This window comes from Kryptolebias marmoratus, linkage group LG17 (assembly GCF_001649575.2).
Source record: "Kryptolebias marmoratus isolate JLee-2015 linkage group LG17, ASM164957v2, whole genome shotgun sequence".
Taxonomy (NCBI): Eukaryota; Metazoa; Chordata; class Actinopteri; order Cyprinodontiformes; family Rivulidae; genus Kryptolebias; species Kryptolebias marmoratus.
The window spans coordinates 16,139,336-16,155,332 of record NC_051446.1 but is presented as its reverse complement, the minus strand read 5'-3'; the positions used below and the strand labels follow the sequence as shown (position 1 = coordinate 16,155,332).

At 40.6% G+C, this 15,997-nt stretch overlaps 2 protein-coding genes across 3 annotated transcripts in view; one reads left to right on the top strand and one right to left on the bottom strand.

Annotated features, from left to right (window-relative positions):
• Positions 1-12,924, top strand: part of LOC108246002 (MAGUK p55 subfamily member 3-like) — a 17,093-nt gene extending 4,169 nt beyond the window's left edge. The window contains exons 2-19 of one of the 2 annotated variants that reach the window (XM_017433317.2): positions 1,109-1,265; positions 1,474-1,592; positions 1,728-1,805; positions 1,941-2,021; positions 2,482-2,619; positions 4,258-4,339; positions 5,192-5,277; positions 5,368-5,442; positions 6,694-6,890; positions 7,195-7,259; positions 7,741-7,758; positions 8,350-8,391; positions 10,390-10,548; positions 10,650-10,730; positions 11,202-11,295; positions 11,383-11,491; positions 12,166-12,285; positions 12,383-12,924. In XM_017433317.2, the coding sequence (XP_017288806.1) occupies positions 1,241-1,265; positions 1,474-1,592; positions 1,728-1,805; positions 1,941-2,021; positions 2,482-2,619; positions 4,258-4,339; positions 5,192-5,277; positions 5,368-5,442; positions 6,694-6,890; positions 7,195-7,259; positions 7,741-7,758; positions 8,350-8,391; positions 10,390-10,548; positions 10,650-10,730; positions 11,202-11,295; positions 11,383-11,491; positions 12,166-12,285; positions 12,383-12,562 (1,749 nt within the window). In that variant the 5' untranslated portion in view covers positions 1,109-1,240 and the 3' untranslated portion in view covers positions 12,563-12,924. Of the gene's footprint in view, positions 1-1,108; positions 1,266-1,473; positions 1,593-1,727; positions 1,806-1,940; positions 2,022-2,481; positions 2,620-4,257; positions 4,340-5,191; positions 5,278-5,367; positions 5,443-6,693; positions 6,891-7,194; positions 7,260-7,740; positions 7,759-8,286; positions 8,392-10,389; positions 10,549-10,649; positions 10,731-11,201; positions 11,296-11,382; positions 11,492-12,165; positions 12,286-12,382 lie in introns of both variants that reach the window. The other variant, XM_017433307.2, reaches the window with a different exon arrangement.
• A 49-nt stretch (positions 12,925-12,973) lies between these two features.
• Positions 12,974-15,997, bottom strand: part of psmc5 (proteasome 26S subunit, ATPase 5) — a 5,639-nt gene continuing 2,615 nt past the window's right edge. The window contains exons 2-12 of the mRNA XM_017434121.2: positions 15,759-15,830; positions 15,605-15,674; positions 15,400-15,497; positions 15,263-15,319; positions 14,942-15,172; positions 14,523-14,649; positions 14,247-14,437; positions 13,563-13,661; positions 13,358-13,468; positions 13,189-13,275; positions 12,974-13,114 (exon numbers count right to left, since the gene is read on the bottom strand). Of these exons, the coding sequence (XP_017289610.1) occupies positions 13,061-13,114; positions 13,189-13,275; positions 13,358-13,468; positions 13,563-13,661; positions 14,247-14,437; positions 14,523-14,649; positions 14,942-15,172; positions 15,263-15,319; positions 15,400-15,497; positions 15,605-15,674; positions 15,759-15,830 (1,197 nt within the window). The 3' untranslated portion in view covers positions 12,974-13,060. The remainder of the gene's footprint in view (positions 13,115-13,188; positions 13,276-13,357; positions 13,469-13,562; positions 13,662-14,246; positions 14,438-14,522; positions 14,650-14,941; positions 15,173-15,262; positions 15,320-15,399; positions 15,498-15,604; positions 15,675-15,758; positions 15,831-15,997) is intronic.

Genomic DNA, 15,997 nt, shown 5'->3' with positions numbered 1-15,997 from the left:
CACACACACACACACACACACACAAAATGAAAATAAAAACTGTGTCAAGTATATTTGTTAGTTAAAGATCCTTATTCACAATGAATCCCATTATTTCCACCAGGGATTTAAAGTTAAAATAGAAGTGACAAGTTTTATTTGGAATGTGTAGGTGTTTGTATAGATAATAAACAAAAATATCCAGGATAATTTGAATCATTACCATTACATGAAAACATTGACATTAAATTTAGTCATTAGACTAATGGGCAGAGTTTGGGGCCGTCTAAATGATTGAATATTTCTTGAATAAACCAGGTTTAGGTGAAGTGGTTTCAACAGAAGGTGGAAGCACTTTTCCTTTGGTGTCAGGACTCTTAGAAGTAAAATAAAACAATTCCCTTATTAATACAAAGATTGTTATATACAGTTTTTTGTTTATTTAAATTTGTTTTGGGAGGGGGAACGCCAATATTTCCTGTATGATTCATGTTTCTGACAGCACACAATGTTGGCTGCAAAAGTGATATCTCAGTAGTCTGCAACCACGATGGGCATAAACATAAAAACATAAACATGTACACCTCTGGATCCTGGCAACCTGAAGCTGCAGGAGTGTACGAAACTTTAAACCAGGAGGAACCGTTTCTGCAAACAGCTGCTTTCACTTAAAAGTACAACAACTGTAGCGTTGCCAAGGTGACGAGTTGAAGTAATTTCTGGACAAAAGTACTCGGGGTTTTATTTGACCTCGCTTTTTTTTTCTTTTTCCAGTACAGCACACAGTTTGGAATCAAATGAAAGCTTCGTGCCTCGGCAAAGAGAGCAGCTATTAATTTGAGCGTGGTGAAGCTCCAGCGCTGTGATGAATCGATTGATCACTGTCTGCATGCGGCGGATTACACGTTCTGTCACATGGGGGGGGATTTAAATGTAAATATAGGTCTTCCTGTTAGCATCACACGAGGAAAGGTGTAGTTTGGATAATATTGGATTATTATAATAATCAGTAATCTACTAAACCTCAAACTACCTGCAGGAGAACAAACTTCCTCTTTATGTTGTCCTTTTTGGATGTGGATCTAAGTGTGTTTTAGAGTGCTGTCACATCGTTTGTTTCTGTTTCCAGTGGAGTCTGTGATTTTTAACTTCATCTGCACGTGAGGAGCTGAAGAAAACTGGAGCCTTTGTGAGAATCTGCAGCCGACCTTCGTCGCCCTCCTTGTTCTTTGTCTCCTCATCCTCCTCTGAATGATCAAACATGCCCATCGTGTCTGCAAGTACAGGTACTTTGTTCATGCTTCTAAATGATACACACGCTGTAATATGGCAGGTTTGCCCTGTTATGGATACGTTTCACGTGTTTTTGTAGGAAAACTAAATAATCCTGCAAGTCTCATTGGAAAGGCTAAATTGTAGAGGAAGAATGTTCAAACTTAACTGCAGTGTAGTTTATACTTATAAAATAAATGTTCTTCTTTTAACTAATCACAGGGCTGCACGAGACTCTGGCCCTTCTCACGTCTCAGCTCCACCCTGATGCCAACCACAAAGAGGACCTGGTCTTCCTCAGAGATGTCTTCAGTGAGAAAAGCATCAGTTACCTCATGAAGGTAGGCAGATATTTCTGGTTCGATATGGTTTAGGACTTTTCTCCGTGCCTTTTATGAACTCCAACTCTGTCTCAAGTCAAAGAAGTGCTGATTCTGTAAGCTGCGCGTTCACACGTTTCTGTTTGACCGTCTCAGATCCACGAGAAGCTGAAGCAGTATGAGAAGTACAGCCCCACTCCGGTCCTGCACAGCGCCTCCTGTCTGGCAGAAGATGTAGGTGCAATCATGTTTAATTTGACTTTCAATCTAGTCAAGCTGAGCACATTTTCTGAAAATCATTGTAACGCATCGTGTAGAGTAGACCCTAAAATAGGAAATATGGTGGTAAGTTTCTTGTCGTCTCATCAGCTGGCAGAAGAGCTTCAGAACGGACCGCTGCACGAAGATGAGCGAGAACTCCTCCTCCTGCTGAGCACGCCTCATCTGAAGGTACAAGCAGAAAGAAAGACTAACAAATGCTGGACTTGTTCTTGTCTGTATCTAAACCCATTTCTTCTGGTGTTTGATCTCTTGGACGGTAATTTAACCTCTTTTTTTTTTATTTCCTCTCTCTGAGCTGCTCTAATTTTCCTCCAAGTTGATCATTGATTATATAACACGAGCGCCAGAGCTGTCTTCATCCCTCTTCCTTCTCTTGGATGCAGACAAGACGTCAGTTTTACTCTGATCAAGTGATTTTGTTCAGGTTAAAAGTTTTCTTGGAGGAATAAATGACTGAAACAAGAGCAACCATTAACAGAGATGTGTCTTGTTTATATTTCTTTTCTTCTCCAACAGTAGATTTTATTTTATTTTTTTCTACTCTTTAAGGATGTCTTTATGTATATTTTTTCCTATCTTAATCTATTTTGGTATCTGAAGTATTAATGTCTCTGTTTGGCTCGTGCAGGCAGTGCTGTCAGCTCACGACATTGTGGCCCAGAAGAAGTTCGACCCGGTGCTTCCGCCGCTGCCGGAGGATTTGGACGATGACTTCGAGGAAGAGTCGGTGAAGATTGTCCGCCTGGTTAAGAACAAGGAGCCGCTGGTGAGAACACTCTTTCCCTTTTAAGTCGGTTTATTTCAGTGTAGTGTTTATGTAGCGAATGAGATTAGTTCTTTAAGCAAAATTCAAGAAGTAGTTTTGATGTTAACTTGTCAAAAACCAAAAGGGAGAATACACATTTTACATCCTCGTGGGGGTAAGACTAAAAGTGCCACAGATGCTGCTTCGAATTTAGATAAAGTCGGTTTGGTTCTAGCTTTGTTCCTGTTCTGTTCAGTAACGGTAGATTAGACTCTGGCTCGTGTGCAGAATGTGTTGTTGTTGTTCTGGTGCTGCGCCCCCATTTTTCTTCTGTATAGAAATATGCAGTGACGGCCAGCGGTGATGTTGTGTGGGCGGGCTAACGTGTTCATTATAAAATCTTATTGATTACATTTCAACAACAAAAGCTCCATATCTGAGATTCAAGAAGCAAGTTTTAAAAATTGCCCCTTTAGGAGGTTTCTATGACTTTTGATGCTGCTCAAAATGTAAAACAATCTGTTATTATTTGATGGTAATTTTCTTAGTTTCATTGTAAATGTTAGAGAGGGGTTGGTTCTATTGATCCATTTATATTAACCATCCCTGGAAATATAAAACCTAAGTTACCATTTCATTACTTTGGCTCCAGCTGAGGTAAGTGATGTAAGAAAACCAGTCTTTCTCTTTTTACTGTCCTGTGGATGTTGCTCCCAGAATGATTTCCAATATTTTAGACTACAAATTACTTATGCTAAGATAGGATGGGCTAATTGTCTTTTGTCCTCTCAGCTGCCTGTTGACTTATTACAATTAAACAACTATCCTTAGAAATATTCAGAACATATGCTTTTTTGTTTGATAGTTTAGTTTTTTTTATGGTAAATGTTTTAACTTACTGTTTATCAGAATCCTTCTCAATAAAAAGATCCATTTTGTTTGTATTTAATAATCATTATGTCACATTATATTCATGTCATTAAACAGCACTGATGTAACGTTCCCAGTGAAGCTGTGTAAATCAGATGACAGCTGTCGGCACACCACAGATTTTTACAGGTTAAAATAAGTGTTTCCTTTGACACTGAGTTCATTAAAGTCACTAATCATTGTATGCTCCTGTATTTTTCTTAAATTGCATCTGTTGGATAATTAGGCTCATCAAGAAAGAACTACAAAAATTTGACTCGGATGTCTCCAAGTCGTGTTCATGTCTAAATAATAACATAGTTCAGCTGCCTGAATGTATTGTGACGATGTCCTGTTTGTTGCTCACTGACAGCCGTCTGTGTGACGTAGCTGTGTGTGTTTCTGCACACAGAGCGGGTAATCGACACCCGAGCGTGAAACCTCTTTGGGGTATGAACTTTGCTGAGTTCAGATTACCAAAGCTAATATAAACCGATATGAAGCACACGGTCTGAACGGCCCGTAAAAGCACAAACGTTGGAGACTTTATTGATCCCTACCTATCAGAGCTCCTATTAATGGAGGATTTTGACATTTACTTTTCATTGAAGCTATTGATTTTCGCAAGTAAACACCACGGCAGTACACGCATGCTTTGACTCGACTATCGGAGGTCTGTCTCAGCTCACTGAGCTGAAAATCAGATATGTTTGAAAATCTGCTTTATTGCTGTTTCTCTGTGTTCAACAGGGAGCAACTATCCGGAGAGACGAGGCCACAGGAGCTGTAATTGTGGCCAGAATCATGAGGGGAGGGGCGGCCGACCGCAGTGGTGAGTGCTGTATATTACTGTAGTCAATTCAGTCCTTTTTAGTTTCGATGGGGGGGGGGGGGAGAAATGAACATAGAAGGCTACATCTGCTGCAGGGGGGGGGGGCATATGTAAATAATCCTAAACCTACTATAGACACAAAGTGCAGTAATCTTTCTTTTATACACCAGACTTCCATCTTCGCCAGGCTGATGCATGGACAGAGAAGTGAGGAGATTAAACTGTGAACTGTCATCAGACATCAAATCCTTGGGATTACTGCTACAAAATTGCATATTTTGAGATTACAAATGACTAGCTGTTTCCATGGAGACATTGTTGACTTGTTGCCAATGGGAATCTTTTTTTTTCACTCATTACTGATTTCATAAATAATACTCATCCTTCTACACACACACACACACACACACACACACACACACACACATACATTTGTTTTGGTTCAGTTGATTGTGTCTAGACCAATATTTTTTTTGTTTGTTTTTTTATGGCCAGAATAAATCAGAAATTAGGGCATCTGATGGCTGATATACAACATTAATTATTTCCCTTTTTTTTGGCCAAGCTGTATTTTCTGTTTCACAAAAATATAACACAATTTCCTAACTTAAATACACGTATTTAACAGCACTTAGAAGACATAAAATATATACAGAAAGAAGAGGATTTTTACTTGAAAAAAGCTGAATTGTGGGCTGCAGTGAACTGGTTGTAGCAGCTGCTGCTGCATCTTCAGCTTCCTACTTTGTAATTGCTTAAATATGCACAGGCACAGCCAGTTGCAGATAGACGTTTTTAAAGTAGCAAATCTTGTCTGATTAATGAATCTGCCTCTGCTTGTGTTGTTTCCAGGTCTGGTGCACGTGGGAGACGAGCTTCGAGAAGTTAACGGGAACCTGATAACTCACAAAAGACCCGATGAGATTAGTCAGATTCTGGTAAGAAGAGAAGAACCTGTCAAGTGAGGTCATATAATCCCTCTGTATTGCTGTTACTGATGCTGTATAAAAACATGCTGTTCTGATCAGTCTCAGTCACAAGGCTCCATCACACTGAAAATCATCCCAGCTGTTGCAGAAGACGACAAACTGAAGGAGAGCAGGGTGAGCAAAAGAGTTCAACTAGATTTAACTACAAGGAAGGACAACTCGGTACATAGTGACTGCATCACCTCCAGCTGTTGTAAAACAATACTTAGCTAAACATTAAACTGGAAATGAGAAAACGGCAAGCCCTGAGAAGGTATAAAAGGTCTAAAAACCATCTGTTTGCAATAAACCTAAGTGTTGTAAAACAGGTTGTTGCTGCATAATATGACACTCTGTGATTGTGCAGCACTATTCTCATGTTTCTGGTCTTTAAATTCTCCTGATTGCAAATTCAATTTTGTCCTTCAAAGGGGAAAATTGGACTTTACCAGTGGTAGTACAAAAAAAATGCTACCAAGAGAATAAATAATAAATACAATGAAATGTGCATTACATAAAAAAGGACATTAGAACCTAAACAACCAAACTTGAGTTAAAAACAGTAAAAAAAAAGATCAATAAAGCGCTGATAGATTAAGCAATTAAGACTGATGAAAATTGATTGCACATGGAACAACAGAGCATTTATAGCCTTGAGTTCTGGCCTGAGGGAGCATTTATATTTGTCCCGAGGGAAGAAAAATAATTTCCTTATATGTATTGAGCGAACTTTCTGCACAAACTCGTCTGTCATAGATTTGTACAAGAGAGGGACCTGTTTTACTGGCAGCATTGGAAGGGTTGGAGGAAAAAGAGATTAAACAGAAGATTAAAACTGCCTCAATAAAAGATCAGTAATATAAAACCATCAGAGTCTTTTCAACATTAAAACCATCCAGTTTGTGCAGATGAAACATTCTCTGCAGGGTTGGATTCTTGTCGATGACTGTCCCGAGGTATTTGTAAGACTCAGCCGTCTCCACAGCTGATCTGTTGATTATTGGACAGAAAGGAGGATCGTGTCCTTCAGTTTATGGATATTTAGTTGAAGTGGCTGTTGCACCACCTCACCTCACTTCTGTTGATTTATTTTAACCTGTTACTAATCATCAGTTAATCAGTCATTAGTTACCTGATACTGCAACATGATTCATTAATAAGAAAACATTTATCAAAGTTGATTTCATACGGACTCAAACTCACTTAATGAACTAGTTTGGTTCATATTTGCACAAGTTAAAAAAGCACTGATCTCATTTAGTTCTTGGCCACCATGTGAACAAGCAACGATGTAAGAATCTAATTTTTTTTTATTTTTTAAACTGTTTTTGGTGTTCAAAATGGATTTTTAACAACATGCTAACTGAATATATACTCTCACTGAAGGTTTACCTTCGAGCTCTGTTCGACTACACGCCTTTCGAGGACAAAGCTACACCGTGCCAAGAGGCAGGACTTCCTTTCAAGAGGGGGGACATTCTTCAGGTGGTGAGCCAGGAGGACGCCACCTGGTGGCAGGCCAAGAGGGTGGGCGACTGTAACCTGCGTGCCGCCCTCATCCCCTCCACACAGTTTCAGGAGAGGTAAATTAATTAAGTTTTAGCTCAAAACTGGAAATGAATCAGTCTTCTGTCGCTCACGGTTCAAACATTTTAAAGATCTGACTTATAGTTTTTGCACAGTGCTTGTTTGAGACTTATTTTTCAGTCTGCCTCGTTAACTTTGCAGTCAGGGAGTGAGAGACACAGTTGTGTGGTTACCTTGGTGACCATAATGAGCCACTAACAGCAGTTTTAACATTTGTTTTTGTTGCTGTTTCCAACTTGAACATTTCTGCCTTTTTTTTTTTAATTCAAAATGACATCAGTCGTTTTGTTTTCCTCCCAGACGCCTGAGATACAGAATGAAAATGAGTTCCTGTCCTTCTCCCGTTCCCTCCAAAGCTCCTGCATGTAAGTTTTATTTAACCCCAAGCACATAAATGGTCTCCTTTGATCTACAACCACAAAAAATACAAGAAGCTTAGACCACACGACTTGTATTTAGGGTCAAAACCAATTTATCCAAGGGCATGGAGAGTGGAGATTATAAAGGAGATGAGTTTAATCTTTGGGAAAATAAACAATTGATGCAATTTAAAGATGATATGAAACAAAGTAGATTCCTGCTGGAGTTAAAGCTGAACCCTGAAACTGACTGAGCTGGGTTTAGAAAGTAGTCGTAGAAGCATGTGTGATAAATCGGGTTTTGATAAACTTATTAAATATGTCTCCACTTTAACATGAACAGTACAGACAGAAGAGATGGTGAACAGTGTTTTAGCTCCAACAGTTTAAAGGTGACACATTTTAAAGAGTGTTGGGACTTTATCATGTAAATGGATTCAGTTTGTCACAGTGATGTTTTGTGTTCCTCTCACACTGCTCACTTCAGATGATCGGACTGAGAGAGGTACGTAGATGGACCCTCCTGTTAGATATCATGTCTCATTCTCAGGACCGGCTCCTCTGAGGTGCAAAACACAACAATCGACTCTTTAAAAAAACCTGAAATAAATAACGCAGCAGGAAAAGCACAGCTTTTGCAGACATTGAACAAAACTAAACAGAAAAATAAACCTAAACAAACCAAAACAAAAGTGTAAATATTTCAGCAAAGGTTCAGTTAAAAAGTTTAAATGTTGACTTTAATTTTGTTGGACTTTTGTAAAATGTATTTTTTACTTTTTTGTGTTTTCCACCTCGAGAGCCAACATCACAAAGACTTCATGACTGAATTTGTAGCTTTATCTCTAAATAAAACAAGCAAACACACACGGGATCAGAGAATATGAACCGTTCTGATTCTCGTCACTGTCCGTTCCATGTTGTGTCGTTTTTTTTTTTTTGTAAATTTAGTTGATTTGATTTCACAGCTGCAGTTCTGTCCCACCCGTCCTCACTGTCCCTCCCCTCCCCCGGCTGCGTGTTGGTGCATCAGAGTCCCGCCATCATCTCCTCCCTTCTCTGACCTTCTCTTCTCTCCCTGCTTGTTGTCCCACAGAGGACTGCGACAGTAAAGGCGCTCAGAACGGAAAGGACGGAGGTGAGGAAGCACAAACTCCGCCTCTCTGCTGATCGCCGCCACGTCGCGTTCGCTCAGTCTGTGCGCTGATTCATGCTTCCTTTTAGAGGCTGCAGATTGATGTTGTGGTGTTTAAAGTGAACCGCTTTGTGCTGCGTAGCGAAGAGAAACTCTGCTTGTTTCCTGTGAAACTTGCAGGATGCAAAGATTGAGTCCAGCTTGGCTTTCTGTTTGTGGCAGAAATGCAACAGTTTGGACAAGTTGGCATCTCTTTTTCCATTGGTTTGTTCTGAGAGCTTACTAGGTGGTTCTGTGAATTAAATTATCTTCCATATGTTTGATTTTTAGTATTAGCGCAGATAACACTTAATTTATTCTTTAAATTGATGGTTCCCACAGTTGGGCTCAGGAGCCCACTGTGGGCCATAAAACACTGAGTGAGAAAATTTACATTGTTGCTAGTAACATATTTAGCCATAACTGTTACAAAAAGGTAAAAAGAGGGGTCAAGAATGGATAAAAGAAACAATATATTGGTAGATGGGGCAATGTTTGTGAACCTAACAAGCAATAGTTGGGTCACAAGTCTCTGTAACTTGTGTTTTGTGGTTTAAAAGATGAAACCTTTCAGAATTCATAACCTGATGCCTTGCCTCACTCCTGAACCTGGCACCTGTCTAAAAAGCTGAAACTCCAAACAGCTCCGTTGTTTTTAAACCTCATCAGTGTGGACTTCAGTCGTTTCTCATTTATGAACCCCTCCACAGGATCCACACCAGGAGAGTTTCAGTTTTCCTTGTTAAACCGGCTGGTTGGTTTGTAAAACTTGTCTTTATAATTATTCACGGTTCTTCACGGCAAATCATTTGTTTTGCCAAACAAGTAATACAAACCTGAAAATTCTTTAACAATTTAAATATATTGAAACAACTGAGAGACGATCTACCTGGTACAACAACCTTTTACCATTAAAAACAGTGTTCAGAAAGGTTTCCTTTTATTGTTTTATGAACAAACTGTAGCTACTGGGCAAATTGGTCTACTTGTTGTTTAAAGTAGTTTAATAGTTGTCAGATTAATAGACTTTAAATGAAACATCGTTTGAATGTAGGGCAGTAGACGTGTTTGGTCATGAAGAGATCTCAACATGGTCGTGCACAAGTCCAGTTTGCTTCAGTACAACTAAAGCCCCCAAAAACTCAGTGACTCAATCTGTCACCGGACTGTTTACATGACGACATGATTTGAGGGATGTTTCGGACTCAAATAGTTAAATTAAGATTGATTCCTGTGTGTCTTTGTGCGGTCCTGGTCCCCAGAGGATAGACTTGAATGGCTTTCCGTAGGTGTCCAGTCTGTGGCAGATGTACATGAGCTGTTGGACTGCTTCACCGAACACAGCAGGAGTTTTGTTTGAGTACCGTTCGACCGTCTGCTGCAGCCACCAAGCTTCTCTGTCTCCGTGGCCTTTCATAGCTGCTTCTTATTTATCGGATCGGCCACTTCTCCGCGCCGAATTTCACTGCTTGCATTTGAGGCGCAGACGAGCATGCACGGCTTCTGGGCTTTTCTCGTAATAATGGTTGAAAAAAATGGTCTAATATGAGCTGTAGTTTCTCCCAAGTGTAAGGCGGCCCCTGCCATCTGTGGCCATGCTTTCTCATGGGATTTTTACTCAGGTACTCTTCCTGGTTCCTAATGGTGTTCATGTTGTTGACTGTGTGTGTTCTGTGGGGTGTTTGGCACGAGTGGAAAGTCTGATCCGATAAATTAAACTTGCATTTCTGTAAGTCAGGGTGTCGCAGTGGCAGTGTGATCTGTAAATTCAGTTATTTACGCAACAAAAAACCTTTTTTACTGTTCGTTTTTTTTCATACGTGTTTTTATCAAATGAAAAAACTACAGATTGTTACAGTTTTTTTGTGCATTATTAGAGCAACTTTCTGAGTCTTAGATTTGTGTGAGAATTAATAATAATATCTGTATACTAATATCTAATCTCTGGCCCTTCCTGTACAGCCAGCCTGCGCAGGAGCTTCCGCCTCAGGAAAGATCATCAGGATTCACCTGCAGAAGCACAAACTCCAGATGCCAAACAAACAGAGTTCCTGATTTATGAAGAAGTCACACAATATGTGCCGCGGTCTGGTGAGAGGCCCCGCCTTATAGTACTGATAGGTAGGTACACACACACACACACGTTCTCAGAAGAGCTGTTTGAGGTTGATGAGTGCGTGTAGATATGAACTCTCCTCTCTGTCATCCTGCTGTTCTCACAGGTTCATTAGGAGCTCGGATCACCGAGCTGAAACAGAAGGTGATAGCTGAGAATCCTCGACGATACGGTTTGGCTGTGCCTCGTAAGTCCTGTTTTCTGCCAAAGGTGAAAGGAGGAGAGTGTTTCTGCTCATGTCGTGTATTTGTTTGTCTGACGGCATCATATCTCATGATCCACTGGACAAATTTCAGTGAAACTCTCCAAATAATTACTCGCTGTACATCTACGGCTGATTAGGATGTGGAGTCAGCCCAATTCAAAAATGGCTTTACTATTTTTTAGGTAGTAGCTGACAGTCATGCACAACACACACTCCAAGCACTAACAGATCATTCAGGATTCTGCAATATCATGTGAGACTGCACATATCGTCACCAAAACGGTGATTTTAGTCTCAAACTTGGGCATGAAAGATGGCCGGCGATTTGCATTATTCAAGGAATGTTAGGTTGGTTCACGTTTTCAGCCTGTCTATGATGTCCATTTTAAAAGGCTTGTGAATTAAACCTGACATTGAGTTTGATTCACTCTGTTTCGACCATGTGCTCTGAAGACACCACTCGAGCCAGGAAGAGCCACGAGAGAGAAGGAGTGGAGTACCACTTCATCAGCAGAGCAGCGTTTGAGGCTGATATTCAGAACGGCAAGTAAGTAGCAGAGCTTTTTTTATCTCACCCTTTTTAGCCAGTGCAAGTTTGCTTGTAAGAACTGATGATGGCGCTGTGTTTCTGCAGATTTATTGAATACGGGGAGTATAAAGAGAATCTGTACGGCACCAGTTTAGAGTCCATCCACCGAGTTTTGAATCAGAACAAGGTCTGCTTAGTGGATGTCCAACCAGAGGTTAGTATGCAGCACAATCAACCAATTAAAAGTTCAGAGTTCAATTAGTGACATCTAGAGGTGAAGTTAGAAATAGCAGCCACCTCGGGTGCATTTATCCACTGTCCTGCAATATTTTTATCAGCAGGCTAGTTATTTTTGAAGTGAAAAAGAGCAACTTTGATGTCAGTTCATAGAACCTTTGACTTTTAACAATAACTTCCACCTGGAAAAGTCATATTTATTCTCATTTTCTGTCTTTGTTCTTGCTGAGTTTGACTTGAATAGACATTTGGATTGTTACATGTTTTTGTGTCATAGATAAGGTTCACCATTTGTCCTCAGTCAATAACCCATTCAGTACCAGAGAGCAAGTAAACAAATTGATTAAAACAAGCCCAAAAGAAAAAGAGGTCAATGTTGCATTTCTGAGACAAAGTTCTAAGGATCGTGAACAAATTAAGACACAGAAACTGCATTCATTTCATTGTTTTGATTTTTCTCACTGGCTTTCATTGACTGAGTAGCTGGATTGTTTACATGGTGGAGCAAATAACCTGTCATCAATCTAAAAAAGGAAATCTTGATCTTTTCTTCCTTCTTCTGTCCTCATTGCAGTAAATGTAATATTATATGAGCCACTTTACCCAATATACTCATGTTTTAACTGTCACAAATATGTCTGCACCCTCCAGGCTCTAAAGACGCTGCGAACAGCCGAGTTCAAACCGTTCGTCATATTTGTGAGACCTCGCATGTTTGACGGTCAGAGAAAACCCTTCGGCTCCTCTTCCTCACTGAGTGCAGGGATCACGGTAAAAAGATAATGCATGTGAAGTTTTATATTTCATGCTTATTGATGCAGATTGCACATTCCTGCTCTTCACCGGTGACCCTCACTGATCTCATTAGGAGGACGACCTCCAGGAAATGAAGCAGTCAGCGGAGAGGATGGATGTGTGCTTCGGCCATTGGGCCGACTACGTCCTGGTGAAGGAGGACCCCCTGAGTGCCTTAGCGGAGCTCCAGACTGTTCTGGAGAAGGTGCAGACGGAGCTGCAGTGGGTGCCTGTGTGCTGGGTGAGGCGTTAGCGGACTGAGCTCTCTGCTCCGGGAGGTAAAACGAAACGGACCACTCTGCAAGGACACAAAGCTGTGGAGCGCTCAAGTGTTTACTGCCATGATGTAACTATTCCATGTGTGTGGGTTTGTGATAGCTAAGTGGTGTCATCGTTGTATTGTCTTCAGTCTGAACTCCGGACAGTTGTAGCAAAATGTACCTACAGTATTCACACAGCATATCTCCGTATTACAGCGGTTGGATGACAGCTTTCACCGGCATGCGAGTTTTTAATCAAAGATCTGCTCTGATCACTTATGAGACCTGTGTTGTGAAGTGCCATATGGAACGTGTTGAATCTCCAAAGGATTAAATTGTTAAATGAGAGAATAAACCTGACTCTCTGGAGACTGATTGCTGCTATTGAAATAATCAGAATGTACTAATTGGGGAAACCATTTATTTTATCGACTTATGTAACAATTAGAAAGCTTAAACAAAGGAAAATATACACATGTAGTTGGACAGTTTTACTTCCACAGCTTTTTGATGGACATGTTCTTCTCGCTGTCTTTCTGCATCACCTGATGAACAACAAGGAAGGTTTTATAAGGAAATTACTAGTTAAGAAAAGCAAAACATAATTTGTTAAACTAACCTTTGCCACAGCCATCTCAAAGTCCTCCTGAGTGACGTGAACCCTCCGTTCTCTCAGAGCATACATCCCTGCCTCTGTGCAGACCCCCTGCAGCACACAATATGTGACTTGAGTTAGACGCTCTCTGATTTGACGCCTGCGTTCCTTTAATTACCAGACTAATTCTCACCTTAACCTCAGCACCAGAGGCTCCCGGCATGAGCTCTGCAATCTTCCTCAGGTTAATGCCACGGGTCAGGTTCATCTTTCTGGAGTGGATCTTCAGGATGTCCAGACGGGCCTGTTAATGCAAAATTGCACAGATGTTCAAATAGATTATCACACTGAATAATTAGTGAAAACTGAAGTGCTTTCATGACGCCGCTGTTAACTACCTCTTCGTTAGGAGGGGGGAACTCGATCTTCCTGTCGATCCTTCCTGGCCTGAGCAGAGCTGAGTCCAAGATGTCAATACGGTTGGTGGCCATGATGACCTGCAAAGACAGAACAAAATAGTAAATAAAAGGATATAAACAAACAAACACTGACAATTTGTTTAAAATTGTAAATTACATAGGTCATTGGCATCTAGTCCTTGAGGGCCACTATCCTGCATGTTTTAGTTGTTTCTCTGCTTTAACACACCTGATGATTAACAGGAAAACATCTAAAACATGCAGGATTGTGGCCCACCAGGACTAGACACCGCTGACAGATGAGCCTCATTTGGTCATTTCACTAAAATGTTCATAGTATGCCATCGTAGTTGAATGTGTCATATTTTGTAACCTTAATCAACTTTTAATTTTAGTCTAATTAGTAAATGGCCCATTCTAGGTGGAAAAAGACTTTAGTTTTCAGAATAATACATGGGATGTGGGGGGTACTTTTAGTTTGAAAGGTTAAATCATTATTAAATGAGTCAGAATGAGCTCATTTCAACTTGGAAAAAAACTTTCAGAAAAGATGTGGAACAAGACAATTTCCTACAAATCTTTAGTGGTAAGTGCAACTACAATACAATGGTTGTCCTCATTTTAAAAGATCCAAAACTTGTTAAAACAGTGTTTCTGTGATACCTTGATGTTCTTGGTTGCCTCAAAGCCGTCCAGCTGATTGAGCAGCTCCAGCATCGTCCTCTGCACCTCACTGTCCCCACCTGAGCCGCCCTCCAGACGAGAGGAGCCGATGGAGTCGATCTCGTCCATGAAAATGATGGAGGGAGCGTGTTCTCTCGCCATGACAAACAACTCGCGCACCATACGAGCACCTGGGGTTCGAAAACGTACATTAAAAATAAAAAAACCCTAAAGGGTAAACGCGAATGAAAGCATTGAGAAGAAACAAGCGCTCACCCTCTCCAATAAATTTCTGGACCAGTTCAGAACCAGACACTCTGATGAAGGTACAGTCGGTGTGGTGGGCCACCGCTCTGGCCAGCAGGGTCTTCCCTGTTCCTGGAGGCCCGTACAACAGCACACCCTGCACGGGAGGAGCAAAGCAAAAACATCATCCTGGAGCTGAATAATGTAGGAATCTGGGTTTTAGATGACATTAAAGTGGTGATTTTGGTTTGCTTTATACAGACAGTGCTATATTCATACTTTTTATTCCTCACACCAATCAGAAAATAACTCATTACTTAAGGTTTCTTTTTTTCCCAGTGATTTTATTACTCATCTGTAGCTACATTATATTTACAACTTCTACAAAGACCTTAACTTTTTGAATGCATGAGCTGTTTTTCCCATCAGCTCCCTCAACGATCACTCACCTTCGGCTGTGCAATTCCCAAAGCCTCGAACAGCTCCGGGTGCTTGACAGGCAGCTCGATGACTTCTTTGATCTCCTTGATTTGCTTATCCAGGCCACCAATCATTTCGTAGGTGGAGTCTGGCACCTTCTCCACCATCATGAGGGACACCAGAGGGTCCACTTTGTTGGGCAGGATCTTGTGCAGGGTGTAGCTGTCGTTCCGCAAAGCCACGCGGCAGTTTGGAGTCACCTGGGGCGTGTGTTGCAAAAGCATTTTAGTGATAATTGCGAAACAAGTTTTACGTGTCCTGCTTCAAATCATTACTAAAACGATACCCACATCATTAATGTCAATGTTCTTGTCCACGTCCACAACAAACTTTCCTTCTGGATGCACCTGAGTTGATCAGAGAACACGTTAATTCAAACTGCCAGACATCAAATCAAACTGAAGCACGCTGCATGAACATAACATACCTTAACCAACACTTTCTTCTTGTCCATAACTCTGACCACTTCGCCCACATAGGACCCCTGCTCCTGGAGTAACTGCAGCTCCTCACGAAGGAGACGCACTAAGACCCAAAACAGAGGGAAATATTTTATTTCTCTACCAGCTTTTAAGACGAAATAAAATAAAATGTTGCAATATAACAAAGCTGCTGAAATCAAAACAACATACCTTTGGCATTTAGCTCATTCCTTTGTGCCTGCAGACGTCTGAGATTCTGACTCTTTTCATTCACCGTTAACTGTTAAAGTAGAAATAAAGACTTTATGTATGCAGAAAACACACAGTTCCATATCCCATGAATGTGATGCATTCACTTTCTCACCTGCAGCTCTTCAATCTTTGACAAGTAGTACTGTCGGAGACCCGATCCACCTTTACTCTCCCCCACGTCCATCTGTTGAAGACAGGTTTACAGGTGCTGGTCATAAAATTAGAATATCATGAAAAAGTAGATTGATTTCAGTAATTCCATTTAAAAAGTGAAACTTGTATATTATATTCATACATTACATACAAACTCATATATTTCAAATGTTTATTTCGTTTAATTTTGATGATTAC